Source organism: Scleropages formosus, chromosome 6 (genome assembly GCF_900964775.1).
Source record: "Scleropages formosus chromosome 6, fSclFor1.1, whole genome shotgun sequence".
NCBI lineage: Eukaryota > Metazoa > Chordata > Actinopteri > Osteoglossiformes > Osteoglossidae > Scleropages > Scleropages formosus.
Genome location: NC_041811.1, coordinates 18,319,705 through 18,339,049, shown reverse-complemented (window position 1 = coordinate 18,339,049; position 19,345 = coordinate 18,319,705). Strand labels below are relative to the sequence as shown.

At 40.8% G+C, this 19,345-nt stretch overlaps 2 protein-coding genes across 2 annotated transcripts in view; both read left to right on the top strand.

Annotated features, from left to right (window-relative positions):
• The first annotated feature begins 7,437 nt into the window (after positions 1 to 7,437).
• Positions 7,438 to 12,253, top strand: otpa (orthopedia homeobox a). Its single transcript, XM_018736753.2, has 3 exons — positions 7,438 to 7,474; positions 7,955 to 8,352; positions 11,548 to 12,253. Exons 1-3 carry the CDS (start codon positions 7,438 to 7,440, stop codon positions 12,067 to 12,069), a joined length of 957 nt encoding a protein of 318 aa, XP_018592269.2. The 3' UTR covers positions 12,070 to 12,253.
• Positions 12,254 to 18,005: 5,752 nt separating this feature from the next.
• Positions 18,006 to 19,345, top strand: part of wdr41 (WD repeat domain 41) — a 28,573-nt gene continuing 27,233 nt past the window's right edge. The window contains exon 1 of the mRNA XM_018736631.2: positions 18,006 to 18,059. The gene's annotated coding sequence lies outside the window, so the exon portion shown is untranslated. The remainder of the gene's footprint in view (positions 18,060 to 19,345) is intronic.

Genomic DNA, 19,345 nt, shown 5'->3' with positions numbered 1-19,345 from the left:
CACGATTTCCATTGGTTTTCTTGCTATTGTGAACACAGTTTGCTTTTTTTTTTTTAAAAAAAACGGGTTCATTTCTTACTAACAACTACAACTTATGAGTTTTTTTTTTTTTTTTTTTTTTTTTATTTTGGTAAATGTAAAGTAGGAAATTAAGCATCAAACAGCAAAATATGGATGTGGAGCACATATACCCTGTGACAATGATTTTTGGAAACACTATGTGAGGAGGTGGTGCGATACCCTTTATATTTTTTTGAAAAAGGTTAAAAATGCTTATTATAGTTTAAAGTTTTTTTTTGGTAAATGTTAAATATTTTGGATTCCTTTAGTGCACATGATCCTGGATTATTGTTTTTACATTCTTTTTATAACTGACATTAGTACTCTGAAATATATTTCATATACTAAACTCTTACGTAAGTATTGCACACCTAAATATTTAAAAGTAAATAGACAAAGTTCTGATTAGCGCTGCTAAAGTAACACTTGCATGCTCCTGTCATATGTGTCTAAATCAAGAATGGTAATGTAGTTTTATGGGTGAATGTCGTACAATGCTATGCCATATGTCACGAAATTTTCCTAAACAGGGTTATTTTCAGGGATACCACCACTTCTACTGCTTGCTGTACATCTGCACCTCATTTTGTGTGGGTCCTGTACCTGTCCTGTAGCATGTAGCTAATGTGATGGTGCAACATGTACACATGCACACTTTTTTTCCATGTAAAGCCCTGAGGTGTGCAGTCTTCCATGGGGTGAATTCAGACAGAGCGCCCCCTGCTGGCCGGGACAACTGAGCGCCACTCATTTGACCAGCCTGTCGCACCCGAGTCAAACGGGTCAAGTGTTTGTCAATAAGGCACTGAGTACATTTACTGAGTATTATTTATAGGCTGGGCTATTTTATTCAATAAAATATTAGTAATCAAGAACTAGTATGACGTTACACAATTTTAAACAAAAAAAACGCAACATAATACACAGACACCTGTATTTGAAGATTTTTGTGCAAATCTTGAGTTTGTAGAAAGTACAAGTTCAAAGTTGTGCATTAAAAAAAATCCCAAAATTGAAAGACTAACTGCACTGTGTGTCTCCTGAAAGTTTCCACTGGGTAGAAATTTTAAATTGATTCTCAAACTGGGTGAGCTCTTAAAAAGGGAACTTTGTTTGGACATAAACTCGTATGAAGGGACATGTCACTACTACTGTTTGTAACTTGTTTTTTTTCTTATTAAAATGTGTTTCTTTACTAAAATATTTTACCCATCTTTGTCTTTTACCATATTTCCGGGTATCCTGTTCGACCTATAAAATGCGCAGTAATCATCTGTATGTAAGTATACAGTAGCTATTTCGTATTTTTATCCATACAGTATTTGTCCCTTCACTTCATGTAAAGCAAAACCATTCTGTGGAGCTGAATTTGTAATATACACCACTCATTTTCCACTCATTACGTAAAAATGGTTCATTTTAAGTTTTCGTGCCTCTTTTCCCGCGCTTTTTTTTTTTTTTTCTTTGCGCTTCCGCACAAATAAAACGCGAAATTCCACGTTAAATTGGGATTAAAATTGCTTCCGTTTGCGCTCTTTCCCTCATTGAGCGCTTTGAATCCACACGCGTTGCTCTTTCCAAGGCGGCGGAGGCGCGCGCTGCTCGGCGCGGTTTCCCGCCACAGCAAAATCGCCCGTGGTTCCGCGCGCTGATTCAGCGGGGCTCCGCTTTGCCTTTCTCGTCTGTCTCCTCTTAAGGAATACAAAACTTCGTCGTGACCGATACAGTCGGAATTAAACATGGCTATTCATTGTTACCGATAATAACAATAAACGTGATTATTAGAAGGAAGTCCTGATTGATTTTCGGATTTTATACATCTGACGCTATGGATGCGGGTGATAATAGCAGCCTGTTAATTTAAATAAATAGTAAGTAATAACTAAAGTAGCCGCTGGCAAGTGACCATGTATATATCTACGTCTGAAGTTTTTTTTTTTTTTTTTTCGGGGAAATTGGTGCGGAAAAGAGTCTCAAAGCGACTTTTGAATGTGATCCCTTCTTTAAACGAAGACATACCTTGCAAGTCTTTTTTTTCTTCATTAGCAGTAGCCGTTGAACACACAAGAACCAGTTTGTAGGTTACATCTGTTTTTTTTTTTCGGTCCGTGTTTTATGGATTTCAATAATTGTCGGGTTCAACCCCAAAGTCTCATTACTGCCATAATGAGGCCCCGTTACTTCGTGACATACAACCGCTCCATCTCATTAAGGAAATCGCTCTTCAATGCTGATTATTTTGTTTTGGAGCCATAATTATATTTCTTTCGGATACGTCACGCTTTAATGGAGTCCGCGCGGAGGGCAGCGGCGCTAATTGAGGCGCGAGATGCGGCCGTGGGTTCTACCTGCACCCGTGGCCGGAGGAGCCGCTCACCAGGTGGATCTCGGAGGGAGCCCCACTCTGCCTCTGCCACCACCCCCCCCAACCCCCAGGGCCGAAACACAACAACTTATTACTTCTAATTCCCCCGACTGTCACCAAATCACCTGCACGAAACAAGAATCTAATTTGTTAAGCTGGCATTTCTGCAGATGGAAGATCGATTTTCTCTTCAGATTTCTCTAATTGAGTGAATATAGACGCCCAATGAATTAGATTCACTTGCGGACTTGGGGGGAAAAAAGGGAGAAAAAAGTGAACAGAAACGCTCCTCCGTCCGTGTTACTTGCGCACATGTGCGCAGCGCCAGTGTAATGGAAGGTGCCGGTACCGGGGCACCGACACACTGACCGACTGACACGTCCCTTCGTGTCCCTTCGTGTCCCTTCGTGTCCCTCACATCCCCTCGCATCCGTTCATATTGTTCCATATTTCTGGAAAAGCTCCGTCAGGAGAGCAGCTCGAAACCAGGAGGCGGAGAAGGAGAGACGCACATTTCCTCATTTCTAAAACTGATTACAGAATTACATTTGTTTTCCCTCTGATTATTTTATTTTTTAAATTATTATTATTATTATTATTATTATTATTATTTTATTATTATTATAAATGTCACTGCTTATCTCCAGGGCGCGTGAAAACATCTACTTTCCACCCAGATGCACCGCATTAACTTGCAGGGTGCGGATTTGTTTATTTGTCTATTTTTATTTATTTGCTGGATAAGATTGATGTGGTCTCATTATCAAGAATGCCTCCTTCGAAAGAGATGTGACTAGACTTTTTACCTTGTAGAGAGCAGTTACTCTCTTTTCTCCTTCTTCAGACAAGTTGCCTTCATATGTGCACCCTGGAGCCATGAATATAAATGTGCAACCAGTATATTAGTATACTTATTCGAAATTTGGTAGATTACAGAAATAATCCATCCCTGTAATTTACAGAGACCGCTAAACTGAAATGTGTACGTGCTATATATGTACATGTGAAGACATTTTTAAATCCTTGCAACAGCCATTATTTTGGAAGACAGAAAATATCAATTAACTTTCGTCAAGAAGGTATAAAACTTTAAATAATCTTTGGAGAGAGACACAACCAAGTAGGTTTCTAAGCAGCTTCCTAGCAATTTGTCCCATAATAATAATAATAATAATAATAATAATAATAATAATAATAATGGTGTACTTATTGGGATTTTCTTTTTTATTTAAGGATGTTTAATTTGTGAATAAATTTATTTTTGGTTAATTTGGTTAGTTTGAAAGTGGTTATTTGTTTTTTAAAAAATCAATTCGGCAACATACAAAAAACTTCAAAAGTGTACCTTTAGATAGATGTAATAATGATGTTATGTAATGCAATAATATAAAGATTTGTTCCAATATAGTTTAAATATGCTGCATTAACACGTTATAATAATGTGAAAACCTTTACGTAAGTGGTCCTTGTTATTTTACGTATGCTGCAATTTTGTTAATAGAGCACGCACTAATATGTACTGTAACGTTAATTATATAATAATAATAATAATAATAATAATAATAATAATAATAATAATAATAATAAAGCACATTTATAGTACTGCAGCAGCAGTCCTAGGTCATTAATGTCTTATACAATTTATGACCTTTGTTGACATCTGTAAGTGAGAATTGAGAATCATCGGCCTTTAACATCAGGAAAACGTTAAACATCCCCTTGCAGATGCACTTAATAAAACTGTTTACTTTATTTCACGTCTCACAAATAAAGCCTGAAATCTCAGTGCTCAGTTCCTGGCTCAGGTATTGGTGTAGTGAAATTCAATCTGTACATTTTTATATGAGCTAAACCGAGTGAATAAATTGTATTAGAGGCGCACAGTGTTTTCTGGTTCTTTCCTTTGTTCCACTCCTCTCCCTCTGTGTGTGTGTGTGTGTGTGTGTGTGTGTGTGTGTGTGTGTGTGTGTGTGTGTGTGTGTGCGCGCGCGCGGTTGCTATGGAAAAAAAAAATGCCTGTGCTGTTAACTTTCAAACTACTCCCGTTTACTTCATTGTCAAAAAATGCTGTCTCACAAAAATATAATTTCATATTCTGTGTAAATTATAAGACCTTAATCCTGCTCGAAAAAAATGACTGAGAACTGTACTTAAATAAATCGCTATTAATAATATTTCTTTTTGAAACATCCTTGGGAAAGAAAATTCTATATATGAACCGCATACAGCCGTATCCGTTCGCATCTGAACTTACTCTGGTCTAACATGCACACGTATCATATTTACACTGCCTGCCGCTTTTCTCCAAAGGGACTTACAAACAATGTAAAGATACGAACAGTAATTTACCCATTTATACATCTGGGTGATTTTTGCTTTTATGATGAATAATAAACCACCGCTCAGTAACACGCTGTAACAGAGCAATTTTAGACGGACATATTTGTTTGCGTTCATGCACGCGTTACCGCCAGACGTGTGTGGTCTCCGCACTTTTCCTGGGTTAACAGCGGTAAAACACGGTCCAGCGCTTCGGAGAGACTCGTTCGGTTTGTTTATAAAGCCATAAAAGCGGTGCGATATCGAGAAGTGGTAAAAAAAAAAAAACGGAGCGCGCGATCAATCACGACGCGCCGCCGCGCGCAGCCCGGATTAAACGTTAAATATGATTTTTACATCTCTGTTATCGTTCTGTGTAACGTCACACCCGCTGCAACTACACATGATAAAGCACACGCGCACTGGCTCGCATGCGTCCACAATAAAGGCCATTTCGGAGGACTAAATATTTAAAGAACGATAATTTATAATGCTAATAATAATAAAGAAAACATTTTGGTGTGAACGGGGCCAGCGCTGCATCATCATCATCATCATCATCATGTTTTTTTGCACGAAACACACGCGCACGGCACACGCGCATACGGACGTACACACAAGCTACAGTGCGAATACTCAGGACTGACACTAAGTACTCGATAAGTACTGCGTATAAGGGAATAAAAGAGGCGAACAGACCCCGCGATGCCTCCCTGCGGTCTTGTATTGTTCGGGCCCCGCGCGATCCCACAGGTTCTCGCAGGTTCTCACATCCGACGGGCGGACGGACGGACGGGCACAAAAGGAGCAGCAAAAAGGAGTCTCTTCTGGAGCAAGAATCCCCGATCCATCCACTTGCCCCTCTTCTCCTTCTCGTCTCGCTTGCAGGACGGAGGAGCCCTGTCCTCCGGAACCCCGCGTGCGTGGTGATGCGGGGAGTCCCCCGCTCATCTTCACCACATTGCGGGAATATAAAAGATGAGCTGAACTCAGTGAACCCAGAAGTGAGGAAGAATGAAAGGGGAGCGAAAAAGAGGCAAAGTTCTCGCTCGGGCGCTTCTTTTGTGGCCTTCGGGCGGCATCGTTCACTCCCAAAAGAGGGAGAAAAAGAGCTTTTATAAACAGCCCCAGTGACATCTGCCAACAGAGCTCCATCATTTCTCTCTCTGTGTGTTTTTGTTCGGTCCAAGTGCGACTATGTATGGAAAAGCGTCGCTGCGCATTCCGTTTCTGCGGCATGATGATATTCGCACCAAAATACATCTCTCATTTGCGTCTGGCTTTGTCTGAGGGAAAAATAATTAACCTTAATTTGCTCAATTTGGATGAAAAATCAATACGGTTAAGGCAATTGATTAGTACCTAAAGCGTGCTTGTATGTTTATTTTGTTGCACTTTTTCCGCTCCCTATAACCCCTCGGGGTCGGAGGTGGGGAGAAACGCGTCTCTCTTTTTTCCTTAAAAAAAAAAAAAAAAAAGCAGAGGAAACTGCACATATAAGCAGGTCCAACCACAGACCGGTTTCCACTTAACTGTGCACTTAATTTCCTCAAATATCATTTACAAAAACTCCCTACTGGCTTGACAGTGAAGTCTAAACAGCAGTAAATCAGTACAAATTTATACCGATTTTTTCCTGTAATACTCGTAATAAAAGATTATAGATTTGGCACTAATTACATAAATGCCTAATGGTCTTGAAAATTACCCTGGTTAGAAGTATATTACTAATCTAAACTTTGTTGTTGGCTGCCTCTGAGAACTCGGAACATTAGAGAAGGTTCACTTCGCCTATGTGAGCCAGTACTTACAATATTTAGTAACACTGAGATGGAATTATTCTGTGGAAAACCAAATAAATACACGGAAGCACTTTACTGGTGATATATGATCAGGGATAAAGTACCAAAATTGAGATGGCTACACCCACTGGAATTAGATTACTGTTATCTCAGATAACTAATGGGCCATGTAAAAAAAAAAAATAACACAAAAATGAATAAAATGAAGGCTGCACGCATTCTTAGTATGTTCTCTCCATCGAGTCTCATTAATAAATCACTCCTAGTATGGAAATCTCAAACATTTTGTGCATCACACAGAAAGAGTAAATCTACTCATTTCCAGTTCTCCATTGTAATAATGACAAGTTCATACCCACTTAGCAAAACAAGGTAGCACAAAGTGTCCAGTTAAAAAAAAAAAAAAAAAAAAAAAAAAAAAGAGAGCAAATGTAAACTAAATACACAAGTGATGAAATATTTGAGAAGCACTGGCTGTGTTAAACGTCCGTTCGCAGTGGTAATAGAAATTAGATCGGGTCATTTTTAAAGGGTGTAATTCGAGGTGGAAAAGCTAATAAATCAGATTTGGAAATGAGGAGGAACGGACTTGTGAGTGGTGGCACCCCCCCTCCCCCGGTGTGGTGGATGGTGAGGGTCCATCAACAGAGGCTCGCACCCTCAACCTTCCATTCTGATTGGTCCTCATTTGAAGAAGCTCATGGGTTCATTCAACTATTAAGCGCCTCCCCCGTCCCTCTAAAGGACATTATAATGCAAAGGGACCTCCTTTTTTAACCACAAACCGAATTTTCTTTCATTTAGGCGATATATATAATTTTTTTTCCAAAAAACAGTGTTGAAGTCATAGAGGAGTTTTTTGGACTGCATTCCGCCCTGGAGCGGTGCGCAATGCTCTCCCACGCCGACCTGCTCGATGCGCGCCTCGGTGAGTTACCACCGCCCAGCCCCGCTCTCCAACTCTACTGTAAGCCTGAGGAAACTTCTCATTTATCCCGAAAATCGAGCTGAGAAATTGACAATTTGCTCCTTGTTTAACCTTAATGCGACTTAAGTGAACTAATTCCTTCGCACAGTAATTATTATTTTATTACAGCGTAATTTGATTTATATTGATGTGATCAGATGGACTGGAGCATATTTAAGGGACGGATTAATTGTGCATGTGTTTATAGATGTTATAATGCATGATGTATTGTTTTTTTTTTTTTTTTTTTTCCCTGATTAATTTACTTTATAGCCAGGCGAACGAAGCCATTCTTGTTTCTGCATGTGAAGATCAGGATCTGTAAACTGAATTTGCGTGTGATGCTCGTGTGTAAAACGCCTTTCTTTTCCCAAGCAGGTCCTGCAAAGTTGGTGTTGCCGTGAAGAGACTTCACTCACCCCATGAAACGTTGTTTTGCAGGGATGAAGGATGCTGCCGCCGAGCTCCTCGGACACAGGGAGGCTCTCAAGTGCAGACTGGGCACCGGGGGGTCGGACCCCGGCCATTCTGGGGATCTACCCCCGGGTTCCGACGCCGTCGAAGGGGCCACTCTTCTCCCCGGAGACGATATCAACACCCCCGGATCCAATCCGCCGGGCGTGCAGGTGAACAGCGCCAAGGAGCAGGAGAAGCAGCAGCAGCAGAACCCGAACCAGGCGGGCGGGCAGCAGAGTCAGAAACAGAAACGGCACCGGACCCGTTTTACACCCGCGCAGCTCAACGAGCTGGAGAGGAGCTTCGCCAAGACCCACTATCCAGACATCTTCATGAGGGAAGAGCTGGCGCTGAGGATCGGCCTCACGGAATCACGTGTGCAGGTAAGAGCGTGACAGTAACGCCAGTACCTGTATGACGGCTCTGCCTGCTACTCTTTCACATTAAGACGTGCTAAAAACATCCTCATCACGCGCACACAGATGCACTTTTAGGTGATCACGTTGTGGAAGTGCAAGCATCCCACTACATTTAAAAAAAAAAAAACGAGAATAATTAGCCGCCTTTAAGAAAATGTTTAATATATATATATATATATATATATATTTTTTTTTTTTTTTCCCGGAGTCGTCGCTGTTTTGAGATTTTATTGCAGAGCCGTTTCAAATTGGCCACTTTCTCTGAAGTACAACGTGTTGCAGAGACGAGCGACAACAAAGAAACAGTTTGTAACGCGACTGTTCGCGCGCACTTGTACTCAGAAACACCGTCGGGTCTCGGGAGGGACGATCAGTTTAATTCTGTATACAGCTGTTTGGATCGAACATGTGAAAAGTGTTAAGGTTAAAAAATATGAAAGAACAGACGTGCAGAAAGGCGCGGAAATAAATTACTGTCTTGGATTTGTGAGTGAAATGTAAATTACGATGAGAACAATGACCTAACCCTATTAACTATCCATAAGGAATGTACGGAATTTGTTCACGAAAACACACAAAACGAGATCGTGGCAATTGTGTAGCTGAAAGATCGACTAACTTGTTTTTAATAAAAAATATGCTTAGCGACAACGTAACTCGTACATCATTCGTTGTTATACTCCTACATAGTAATATAGAGACACAACAAAGTCGCGGCAAACGCTTCATTCGGAGCCGTGAAAAAGCGGGAATCGTATCCGCTGTCCGTGGTGCTGAATTCCACTCCGGCTGGTTCGGAGAAAAACTGGGAAACGGGGAAACTGTCTGGGTTTATATACAACATTTATGTATTATACGGGCACACAGCAATAAACGTGTTCATCGAAATGTTAAGCACATTCACACAGTTTACAGTTTGATATGTACCAAGCCCAACTATAATGGAGAAATGAGCAATCGATTCAAATATGATAGACAAGGCAAATTATTTCGTATTTAACGAATATAAAATAAAATATTATGGCACTAATAATAATACTACTACAAATAATTACGGCGCTAAAAATCCAGCTGTCATGCATATACATATGGACCAATCTTTTTGTTTTAGTTAGCAAAGCGCACAAACATACTCGCACACATATACATAAATACAGAATAACCTTCTTTACATTTTCTAACCTGATATTTTTTATGTCTTCTACAACGTCTTTACAGAAATTTATTGCAGTCCGACTACAGTATTTTAGAATTTTGCCTATTTTTAATAGACGGCAACTATTATTAACTATCAGGACGCACGGTTAAATTTCATTCCTTAACTGTGAATGTTTTCTCGTTTAGAATAAGATAAAAATTACTGGTGCAGTTTGTTCCTGAATAGATTAAACTCATTTTACAGCGTAATTATTGGCGCTTCTGCCCCTCTTTATAACAGGACGGTTCATTTGTCTCATCGGGGGGACTGTTCAGTTTTAACCCCAACCCTAAATTATTGCACGCGAGCTACATTTCAGAAGACAATAAGCATCACATACGGCGTCTATTTCCCGCCGACTTTTATCTTTATCTGATGTATTCAAGTTCATTATGTATGTATAGCTTTTTCAGGGTAGTATAATAAAACCAGGCGAGTTATTACCAATCAATTTCAGAATTATTTATAATAGGAATGCCTTATTAAGCAAGAATGTGAAAATCATGCAAATTAAGAGATCATATGTAATATAATAAGCATAATCATTAGTGTCTATCATTGATTAATTCGCGTACAATATTCTATTTACATAAAAAAGAAATTAGTGGAGTAACTGCTGCGGAGTAACACTTGATAAATAGTATTTTGTGTCAATAAATGAAATCATGGCTTTTCACTCATATGACTGGGTACCCTTCTCTTTGGAAATGGTGTGTCAACTTCCACATCTTAATAGTGGATACTCTGAGACTACATTCTGCCCTTTTAATGGGATGAGGAATTGCATCCTATTTTTCCAAGTGTAATGAATTTGGTCGGTATTTCACGCGTGGCTGGACACAATGAACTTTAGGTTGAGATCTGGGTTTAATACGGCTGCCCGGCTACTCTGCCAAATCTTCACATTAATCATTCCCACAGTGCCAGTGAGATCTTCATACATCCGAACCCTAAAAACGTTTTTTATTTTTTTTTTTTTTTTCCTGGATACTTGAAGACAAGAGCGGTTAAAACACAGAAAAGTACTGACGCAGTTCAGCCATACTAACGGGAATCATGCAAGTGAAATAAAATACACGGAAAAGACATTTCCATCAAAATACATACAAGTAATTCCTGTCGAGGTGGAGATGTTACTGTTATTATTGTTGTTATTATTATTAGCACATTTAGTTGTATTCCTTTCTCCGAAATGTTTCATTAACGTGTTTTTAATGCCGTGGATCCTAAATATACAGCTACGTTTCTCCTTAAAACTTCTTAAAAAAAAAGATGTAGCATGTAGCATATGTAGCATGACGCAAATATATAAAATCCCAACAAAATAATTGACATATAATTTATTTTGCTCTTTTTGATTTGCGGCGCATGGACGATATTCATTTTCCATCGTGCTGTTGGATGACCCTGCCTGCAAAACTGAAAGTTCTCCGTTTTATAGAAGATTAAAAACTATTTTCATCTCTTTCGTCTAAGACTAAGGCGCATTATTTACAATGTTGGATAAGCGACTCCACAATGGCGTACCAATTTATAGAGCGGGGTAGCCTTACCGTATCGAGGGTACTACAAGGGTAATTGTCTTGATAAAGGGTACTACAGTGCGCGCGGAGGGGGGGGGAGATTCGCACCAGTAACCTACTGTTTGCAACGCAACATACATAGCATTTCACCATCTGCTATTCCCAAATGATTAAAATTATACATAGCGAGGATTTTAATGTACCCTTACGAATAAGTGTCTGTAAGTGCTTTTAAACCGTTAATATGACGTGGGGATTTTACTTCTCTTTGCGCCGTGGTGGATTTCCCACCCCCTCTCCGTGTCAGTTCTGCGAATGCTGAAAAATCAAAATGTAACTTTCACTGCCGGGAATGGATCGTCGCTCAAAGTGGGCCGCTTCCCCGCGCGCCACCCGAGCCGAGTCTAACGCGGTTGTGTCACGCCGTGCCCACTCCAGGTGTGGTTTCAGAACCGCCGCGCCAAGTGGAAGAAGCGCAAGAAGACCACGAACGTGTTCCGCGCGCCCGGCACGCTGCTGCCCACCCACCACGGCCTGCCGCAGTTCCCGTCGGCCGCCGCCGCCGCCGCCGCCATGGGCGACAGCCTCTGCTCCTTCCACGCGAACGACACCCGCTGGGCGGCGGCCGGGATGCCGGGGGTCTCGCAGCTGCAGCTGCCGCCCGCGCTGGGCCGCCAGCAGGCCATGGCGCAGTCGCTGTCCCAGTGCAGCCTGGGGGCCGGCCCGCCGCCCAACTCCATGAGCCTGTCCAACATGTCCTCCAACGGCTCGGGGCTGCAGTCCCACCTATACCAGCCCACGTTCCCGGGCATGGTGCCCGCCTCGCTGTCCGGCCCCACCAACGTGACGGGCTCCCCGCAGCTCTGCAGCTCGCCGGACAGTGACGTCTGGAGAGGGACGAGCATCGCGTCGCTGCGCCGCAAAGCGCTCGAGCACACAGTGTCCATGAGCTTCACCTAATGGTGGACACCGGACACCGCGGCGGGCCCGGCGCGAGCTCCCGACCCGTCGCCCCGCCTTTCCCCTTTCCAACGCCATCGCGTCGAGCGAACACGCCGGGCGGAAGTTAGTCTCCGCGCGAGGAACCCGACCGACACTGACTCTTCAAGCAAAAACGGGACACGGACTCCGGCGGTCAGTAGGGGAAGAATCCTTACAAACAAACAAAGGACACAAGAAGAAGACCTGGAGGACGCCGCCGCTGCCGCCGCCGCCGCCGCCTACCTAGGACCTTACCTTGTATTACTTATTGTATTATTCAGCTCCTTCTCCGTATCTATTACACAAATTATTTTATTTATTTATTTATTCGTTCTCCTATTTATTTTCCTATTTTATTCTCTTCCCTGTGTAAGAATGATCCCCCAGTTTGCATTCATTTATATTTTTTTTAAAATCAGATTCTTTTGCATTTTTCAAAAATGAAAAAAAAAAAACAACTCATTTTGAAGCGAATTTATGTATACGGTACTTTGAAGAAGTTTTTTCCTCGAAGTCGATTGAAAGTTGGGGCGGGGGGGGGGAGGGGCAATGACGTTAAAATGCCACCTGCGCTGCATGCGGAAACGGGCTCTGGGCATGCGCGGTGCACGTGCGCATTTTCGAACCCTGGTTGTTTTGTACAGCTGGAGAGAAAAAATGTGATTTTTAAAGACATGGTACCAATCAGGATAACAAGAAAAAAAGAGAATAAATTAAAAATAATAACTCATGAAAATCAATAAACTTAAAAAAACTGCTTAGTCTGCATGTGCTGGCCAAGTTAACACCGGGGAAATACTATTTATAAGACAAGAAAATAATGAAGATCTAACCTGTTATATAGGATGTTTTTGTGTAGATAAAGCATTCTCTTGTTACCTTCTGGTCAATTTGTGATATGTTCTAACTTATTGTCTGTGCTTACTATTGAAACTGCATTTCCTAAATGTTTGATCTTATTACGGATACATAATTTTTGTTTCATGGACATGTTTATATCAATTTAATGTCAATGGATAAATAAAATCATTTTCAGTATGTCACAAAACGCACCCTTCTTTGCCTTACTGTTGTTGGCTTATCTGTTATCTGATGTAAAATAAAATGCAGAACGCAGACTGAACATCGTAATATTCATAATATTAAAAACCTTTTTTTATACACCTCGAATTGCACTGTATGGATTCAGCGGCATACATACAGATTAATCACTGAATGAATGACGAACGAGAGTTACTGAAAAACACCAAAAATCATTTTCTTACCGTTTTTGTATGAGACTGATTATTTACTGCCGTTCATTAACGGAGCTAATTTAAGATTTCCTAAGATTGTGATTTAAAATTAAAACTGTAAGATGTCAGACAAACTATCTGGACCAGAAAATAAGATGCAAAGTAAGTTTTTAAATAGACAATTGAAATGTGAAATCAAAATTGAACAATAGTTTGTTTGATATGCTGGAATACCAGAGGGTCAACAACAACAACAACAACAATAATAATAATAATAATAGTAATAATAATAATAATAATAATAATAATAATAATAATAATAATAATTTTACATATATTTAACTGCATCTTAAGATGTCTTCGACCAAAACAATATAAAAAATTTATTATACTTACTGCAATTCGTTGAAAAACTACTGAATTCTGTGTGTACATATAAACATAGACAAGATGCTTGCGTTATGCCAGCAAACACGTTTTTTTGCTGAATTACATCAATGGATGTGCAGTTTTGACTTGTAAAGATGAGAATACTATTTTCACAGCTTTTAGCGCTTGTAGGTATGAAAGCTGTTCCTTTAATTAGGATGACCAGCAAATAACCCCAGTAAGGCTACACAATAATAATCTAATAAACCAGTGAAGAATGATTTATCACATTAATAAACAGAACAAGGCTGAGAATCTCTTACAATATTGCGTGTTCATTAGGTAACACAAAACTATTGTGAATATTGAAAGTACTCGTATTAACTGCTAATAAGTGTGTAGGTTGTATATATTGTTTTGTGAATTAGTAAATTATGTACACCAATAGTATTGTTTTATTAACCCATTACTGTGTGTAATCCAATAATTTGAGTTGGTTGAGCTGAGATGTTCGAGCAGCAGGTTGGCGACAGCGACCTCTTCTGGTAGCAGTCGGTGCTGCGCTAAATTAGAAAATAACCTCAGCAAATGAAATAGCGTGATCATATCGTTCAAATACAATATTATGATGATATGGGACATTTTTTTCAAGCTGTTGTCACCTTTTCTGTACAGCTCTAATTAGCTCAAAGCGCTGCACGTTCAAACTGATACAAACTGACAATCATGTCAGAAACTGATTTTTTTAACATACTGTCAGGTCCACAAGCTAGTGTGGATTTAGGAATATGAGGGTCAAAATACTGAAGAATTTCATTAAGTGGAGATTGATTTCCAACTGGGGGGTGTGGAGGGTTCAGCCTGTTCCTGCTGTGTGGCGGGCTGGGGTTTGAGCCCTGCTTGGAGTGTCTTGCGATGGACTGGCATCCCGTCCAGGGTGTGTCCCCTCCCCCTCCGGCCTTGCGCCCTGTGTTTCTGGGCAAGGCTCCCTGCATGGGACAAGTGGTTGTTGACAGTGGATGAATGGATGATCTCCAACTTGTAGTATCTTTGTGATGCGTTCTTTATGAGGGGTAGGTGGCCTAACAGTGGAATCTGAAAGTCTCTGGTTAAAGGGTACAGCAGCAGGAATCCCCTCTGCAGTACCCTTGACCAAGGTGTAGTTACCCTGAAGTGTTATAGCAAAATGCCCCGCTGTATACATGGGTAAGTCATGGTAAATCTCTTGCTTTTGTACAAATGCATCATGTTAAGTGACTTTGCACAAAGGCTAATAATGATAACAGTGTGTATCCCAAGGTACAGCATGTTGCACAGGTCTCTCAAATCGTACACATGAAAAGCATTAATGTCAGTTCCATGTTTTACAGTTTTGAGAAGGTACAGCCTCTGAGAAACAATCAAATGTGTGAGAAAAGAAATGGTCAATGACAGATGAAGAAAGTCAGGAGAGGTTTTTGCTTCCAGTTGTACACATGCCCTTCACGCACAAACACAATGATTGACTTCTGTAACAGATTCTTTGCTCTTTCAGAACTGCCGTGAGGAGCCGGACTGTTCAATTGCCCTCCATAAACCAGGCATGAACTCCTGGAGCATATTTCTAGCTTTGCAGCATCCTCACTCTAATGCTCTGAACTCGGCGTGTCCTCAGTCTGTCTTGTCACTTCCCATATGACCCCCCTCCCCATTCTTTCAGGCTAAATTTGGCTCACATCTTGTGCTGGTGTCTTGTTCTCTCAAAGCCTGCAGTTTTGTATCCTTCAGTCTGGCTTTTCATGCACTTATACTGCAATGTGGCATCCATCCCACATGGCAGCTTGAACCACATGCAAAAATGACTGTATAATAGCAACAGTGAAAGGTTATTCTTAAGACACGGTGCAGGAGGCAAAACCAGCTTACAAAAATCCTTAACGACAGTATATTACTGTGTAATATACAGTAATTAATATAATTTCATTGCATAACTTGCCTTAGTGGATCTCCCTATACAGCTTTCAAGCAATATGTGTCATTAAATTACTTCAGGGATATACGGAAATGTGTGTTTTATGATGACTTCTTTCCCTGCATGGCTTACACTTCTAAATGTTTACAGCGCATTTCAAAGTATTACTTAAGGGTACAACGGAAGTGGCCATTGGTCAGCTTTACATAATTTATAGTATACTTCCTCCCCTTATTCATTTTTTATGTACATTTTTGAGAACATTTGTTCCAGATGTGCCTCTTAATACACACACAATGTCTACAGCTGGTTGTCCCAAGTGGGGTCGCGGCAAACTGGAGCCTAACCCGGCAACGCAGGGCATAAGGCCGGAGGGGACACAACCTGGACGGGACGCAACCCCGACGGGACGCCAGTCCATCACAGGGCACCTGAAGCGGAACTCGAACCCCAAACCCACCAGGTAGAGGGCCCTGGTCAAACCTGCTGTGTCACTGCACCCTCCTCATCTTAATACAAGAATACCAAAAATCTGTGAGATAGAATAATGTTTAGCTTATGTAAAGGCAAAAATGAATGTTTGCATTAAAGAAATAATGAAAGGAGGCAGAAATGAAAAGAAACTCAATACAGATGACTAAATTAAACATTTAATGAACATTTTTTATTTTCATAGTAATATTTTCATCTAATATTACGGTTTACTTGGGTCATACAAGAGGCTTTTAAATTATAGGTAGTTAATTACTTTTTGTTCTTGCTCACAGGTTTGACTTACTTGTGTCATATCTGGTGGCCTGCCACTACGTTCTGTGACCGCTCAAAAGCATTTTAATCTCCATTTTAATTTTTTTCTTTAAATGAGTGATTAGGGGATGATAGTCCTGTGTGTCCTACACACTGTTCTGCTGTGCAAATGACACAATAGGTTTAGAAAGATATAACTTTGATGAGCCCCAGGTGATAGAAATCCAGCTCAGCTCAGGATTTTCTCTTTACTTAGGAAAGTTCTGGACTGGATATGAGATAGATGTCTGGTTTGGGATGGAGAAAGGGTCAATGCTGTGCCATAATAATCACTTTAACCCAGAAGTGCTGAAAAAAGGGTACAAGAAGAAGTGCACACCTCCCTCCTTTCACATTTTCCCTCACAGCTGCTTCCAGTGTAAAGTTTCACACCTTTACCATGTTAGGGTGTCGGTCCGGAGTGAGAGTGGTAAACTGCCGGTAATGCGAGTTATACACTGAAAAAAAATGGAAAGCAGCGCTACTGAAAATACTAATACAATACATTCACACACAGAGTTTCTGAGCCGCTTGTCCCATATGGGGCCGCAGGGAACCGGAGCCTAACCCAGCAACTCAGGGCGTAAGGCCGGAGGGGGAGGGAACACACCCAGGATGGGACGCCAGTCCATCGCAAGGCACCCCAAGCAGGACTTGAACCCCAGACCCACCAGAGAGCAGGACCCGGCCCAACCCAGTGCGCCACCGTGCCCCCTCGCCCCCCCCCCCCCATTTCCAATCAACTTAATACATGTATGTTTGAGAAGAGAACATAACTATATTGCATAAAGTCCAAGTGAAATTCAACACAGTCATCAAAAAGTGATATGATCAGCTGCAATAAAATGTTCCGATCTATTTAGACTTGTAACAGACGGTGATCACTCAAAATGATTTTTACTGCTTGTTCAATTTATTTAATTAAGATTAGGTAGTGAAACAAAATTCTTTTGCATTTTGTCCAAACTTAATTTCATTAGGCACAATCCATCTACGTTTACTAATCCAGTTGTGTTGGGCTATGTGAATAATATTTGTTGGGTCAGTGTATTGCTGCAATTGAACTGAAAAAGGGAGGCTCTATTAAAAATAAATGTCTATTTATGTAGTATATTGTATTATATATAGTTATAATTTATTATATAGTTTAACATTCTATCACTTTATTAAATATATATGAATAACACGTAATTAATAATAAATATAATTAATATGTTATTCAGATGATATGATAGGGATACATCATGTTTTTCTCTCGTTTTCTCGAAAAAAGGAGAAAACCTCAAGCTTCTTTTCGAGATGATAAAAACAAGACAGAAAATGTTTTCTTCAGTGTGTTCCGACTCCGAGTCTCAAGTGTTTGCGAATGCGTGTTTCCACTAAGCCTTATCACAGCTTCATTTATATGGGAAAAAATCATATGGACTTCTGTTGAAACGCTGCCCATGTATTTTGGCTTGTATTCAAGAAATACCAAGTTTATTCCTCATATATTTTTGTCTGTTTTTTTTTTTTTCCGTTTGCGCGGGAGCAACTTCAAAGTGAGCGAGCGCGCATGCGCTTTGCAAAGCACGACCGTTGGTCTGGAGAGCGACACCTGAGGGGATCGACTGGTAATTAAGTAGAAGGTAAGAATTGCAATAAAAATTTGATAGTATTCCGAAAATAGCTGTCCACCTAACGTTAAATAGAAGAAATTGTGTTTTAAGAAAACCCTACACTTTTTTTTTTAAAAAAATAAAAAAAATCATCATATCGACCAGATTAGCCTAGGGCTAGTTTCGCCGAGTCAGTGTCGTCACCTCGACGGTATTGCGAACGCGGGAATATATTGATTTTTGAGATAAATATTACATCGTACCAGTCGTGGTTTATTCAAATATTCAAAGCGAATCTAAAAATTTATGAGAGCGGTTATAAGATAATGTTCTGGTGAAATGTCACAAACTCTCTTAATATATAATGATGAATGAAGACCACTGCACTGCTCTTCATAAAACTAGTTTGTTTAATTAGCGTGTGCCGCGCTACCAAACCAGCAAGTGGTTTATACATTTTTTTTTTTATATGAAGTACTACATTATAATAATACTATAGGTAATGATATGCGTAAACAGCTCATTTATAATTGCACCGCACGTTTCCACATAATCTCTCTGTCAGTTGATCGCGACACACTGCCCGCGATAGTCGCTACAGTGGTAAATACCACGTGACAACGGAGTGTTTGTGACAAACTTTGACCGCAGCAACGAGCCTCACGTATTAAACACAGACAGTGTTTTTTTCCGCGTATTTGCGCGCTCTGAAAAAATGCACAATAACAAAGGGTTTTTTTTTCTTCTGCTAAACAGATGTTAAATTATATTACACAAATATAACAATTAGTTTCGTTTCTCACCCGGGTTAATTGGTTTGTGGAAATGCGCAGCCCATTCTTCATTAGGTAATTTTTCACGCGCCGATGCAAGGGCTGAGGGTGGGGGGTGCTTGGGAGCTGAATTGCGACCCCGCGGTTCACGAGGACCGCGGTCCCAGGAAGGCCTGGCGCGCGCTTGGAGCGCGTCGTCAGGAACTCTGGAAGGGGGGGGTTGAGACGGAGGGGGTGGAAAAGTCCCGTTCACTCACCACCGATTCATCTCGCGCCGGCAAGATGAAATGAGTCAATAAGGCAGCCGGGTGTGGATATGGCTTCGTGTGTCACGGGTAATGAATGGACGACCGTTAGCCTTCTGTAGCGGAGCGCGCGCGAATGTGTGAGCGCGCGCGTGCACGTGCACCTGTCACGATTTTTTTTTTTTTTTTAATAACAGCAATCATATTGGTGATGCTGCAACAGTAACAACAGTTCTAGCAATATTCACACTTGCAGGATAATACTACAACTCCTCCTTACTGTACTTTTTTTAAAAAG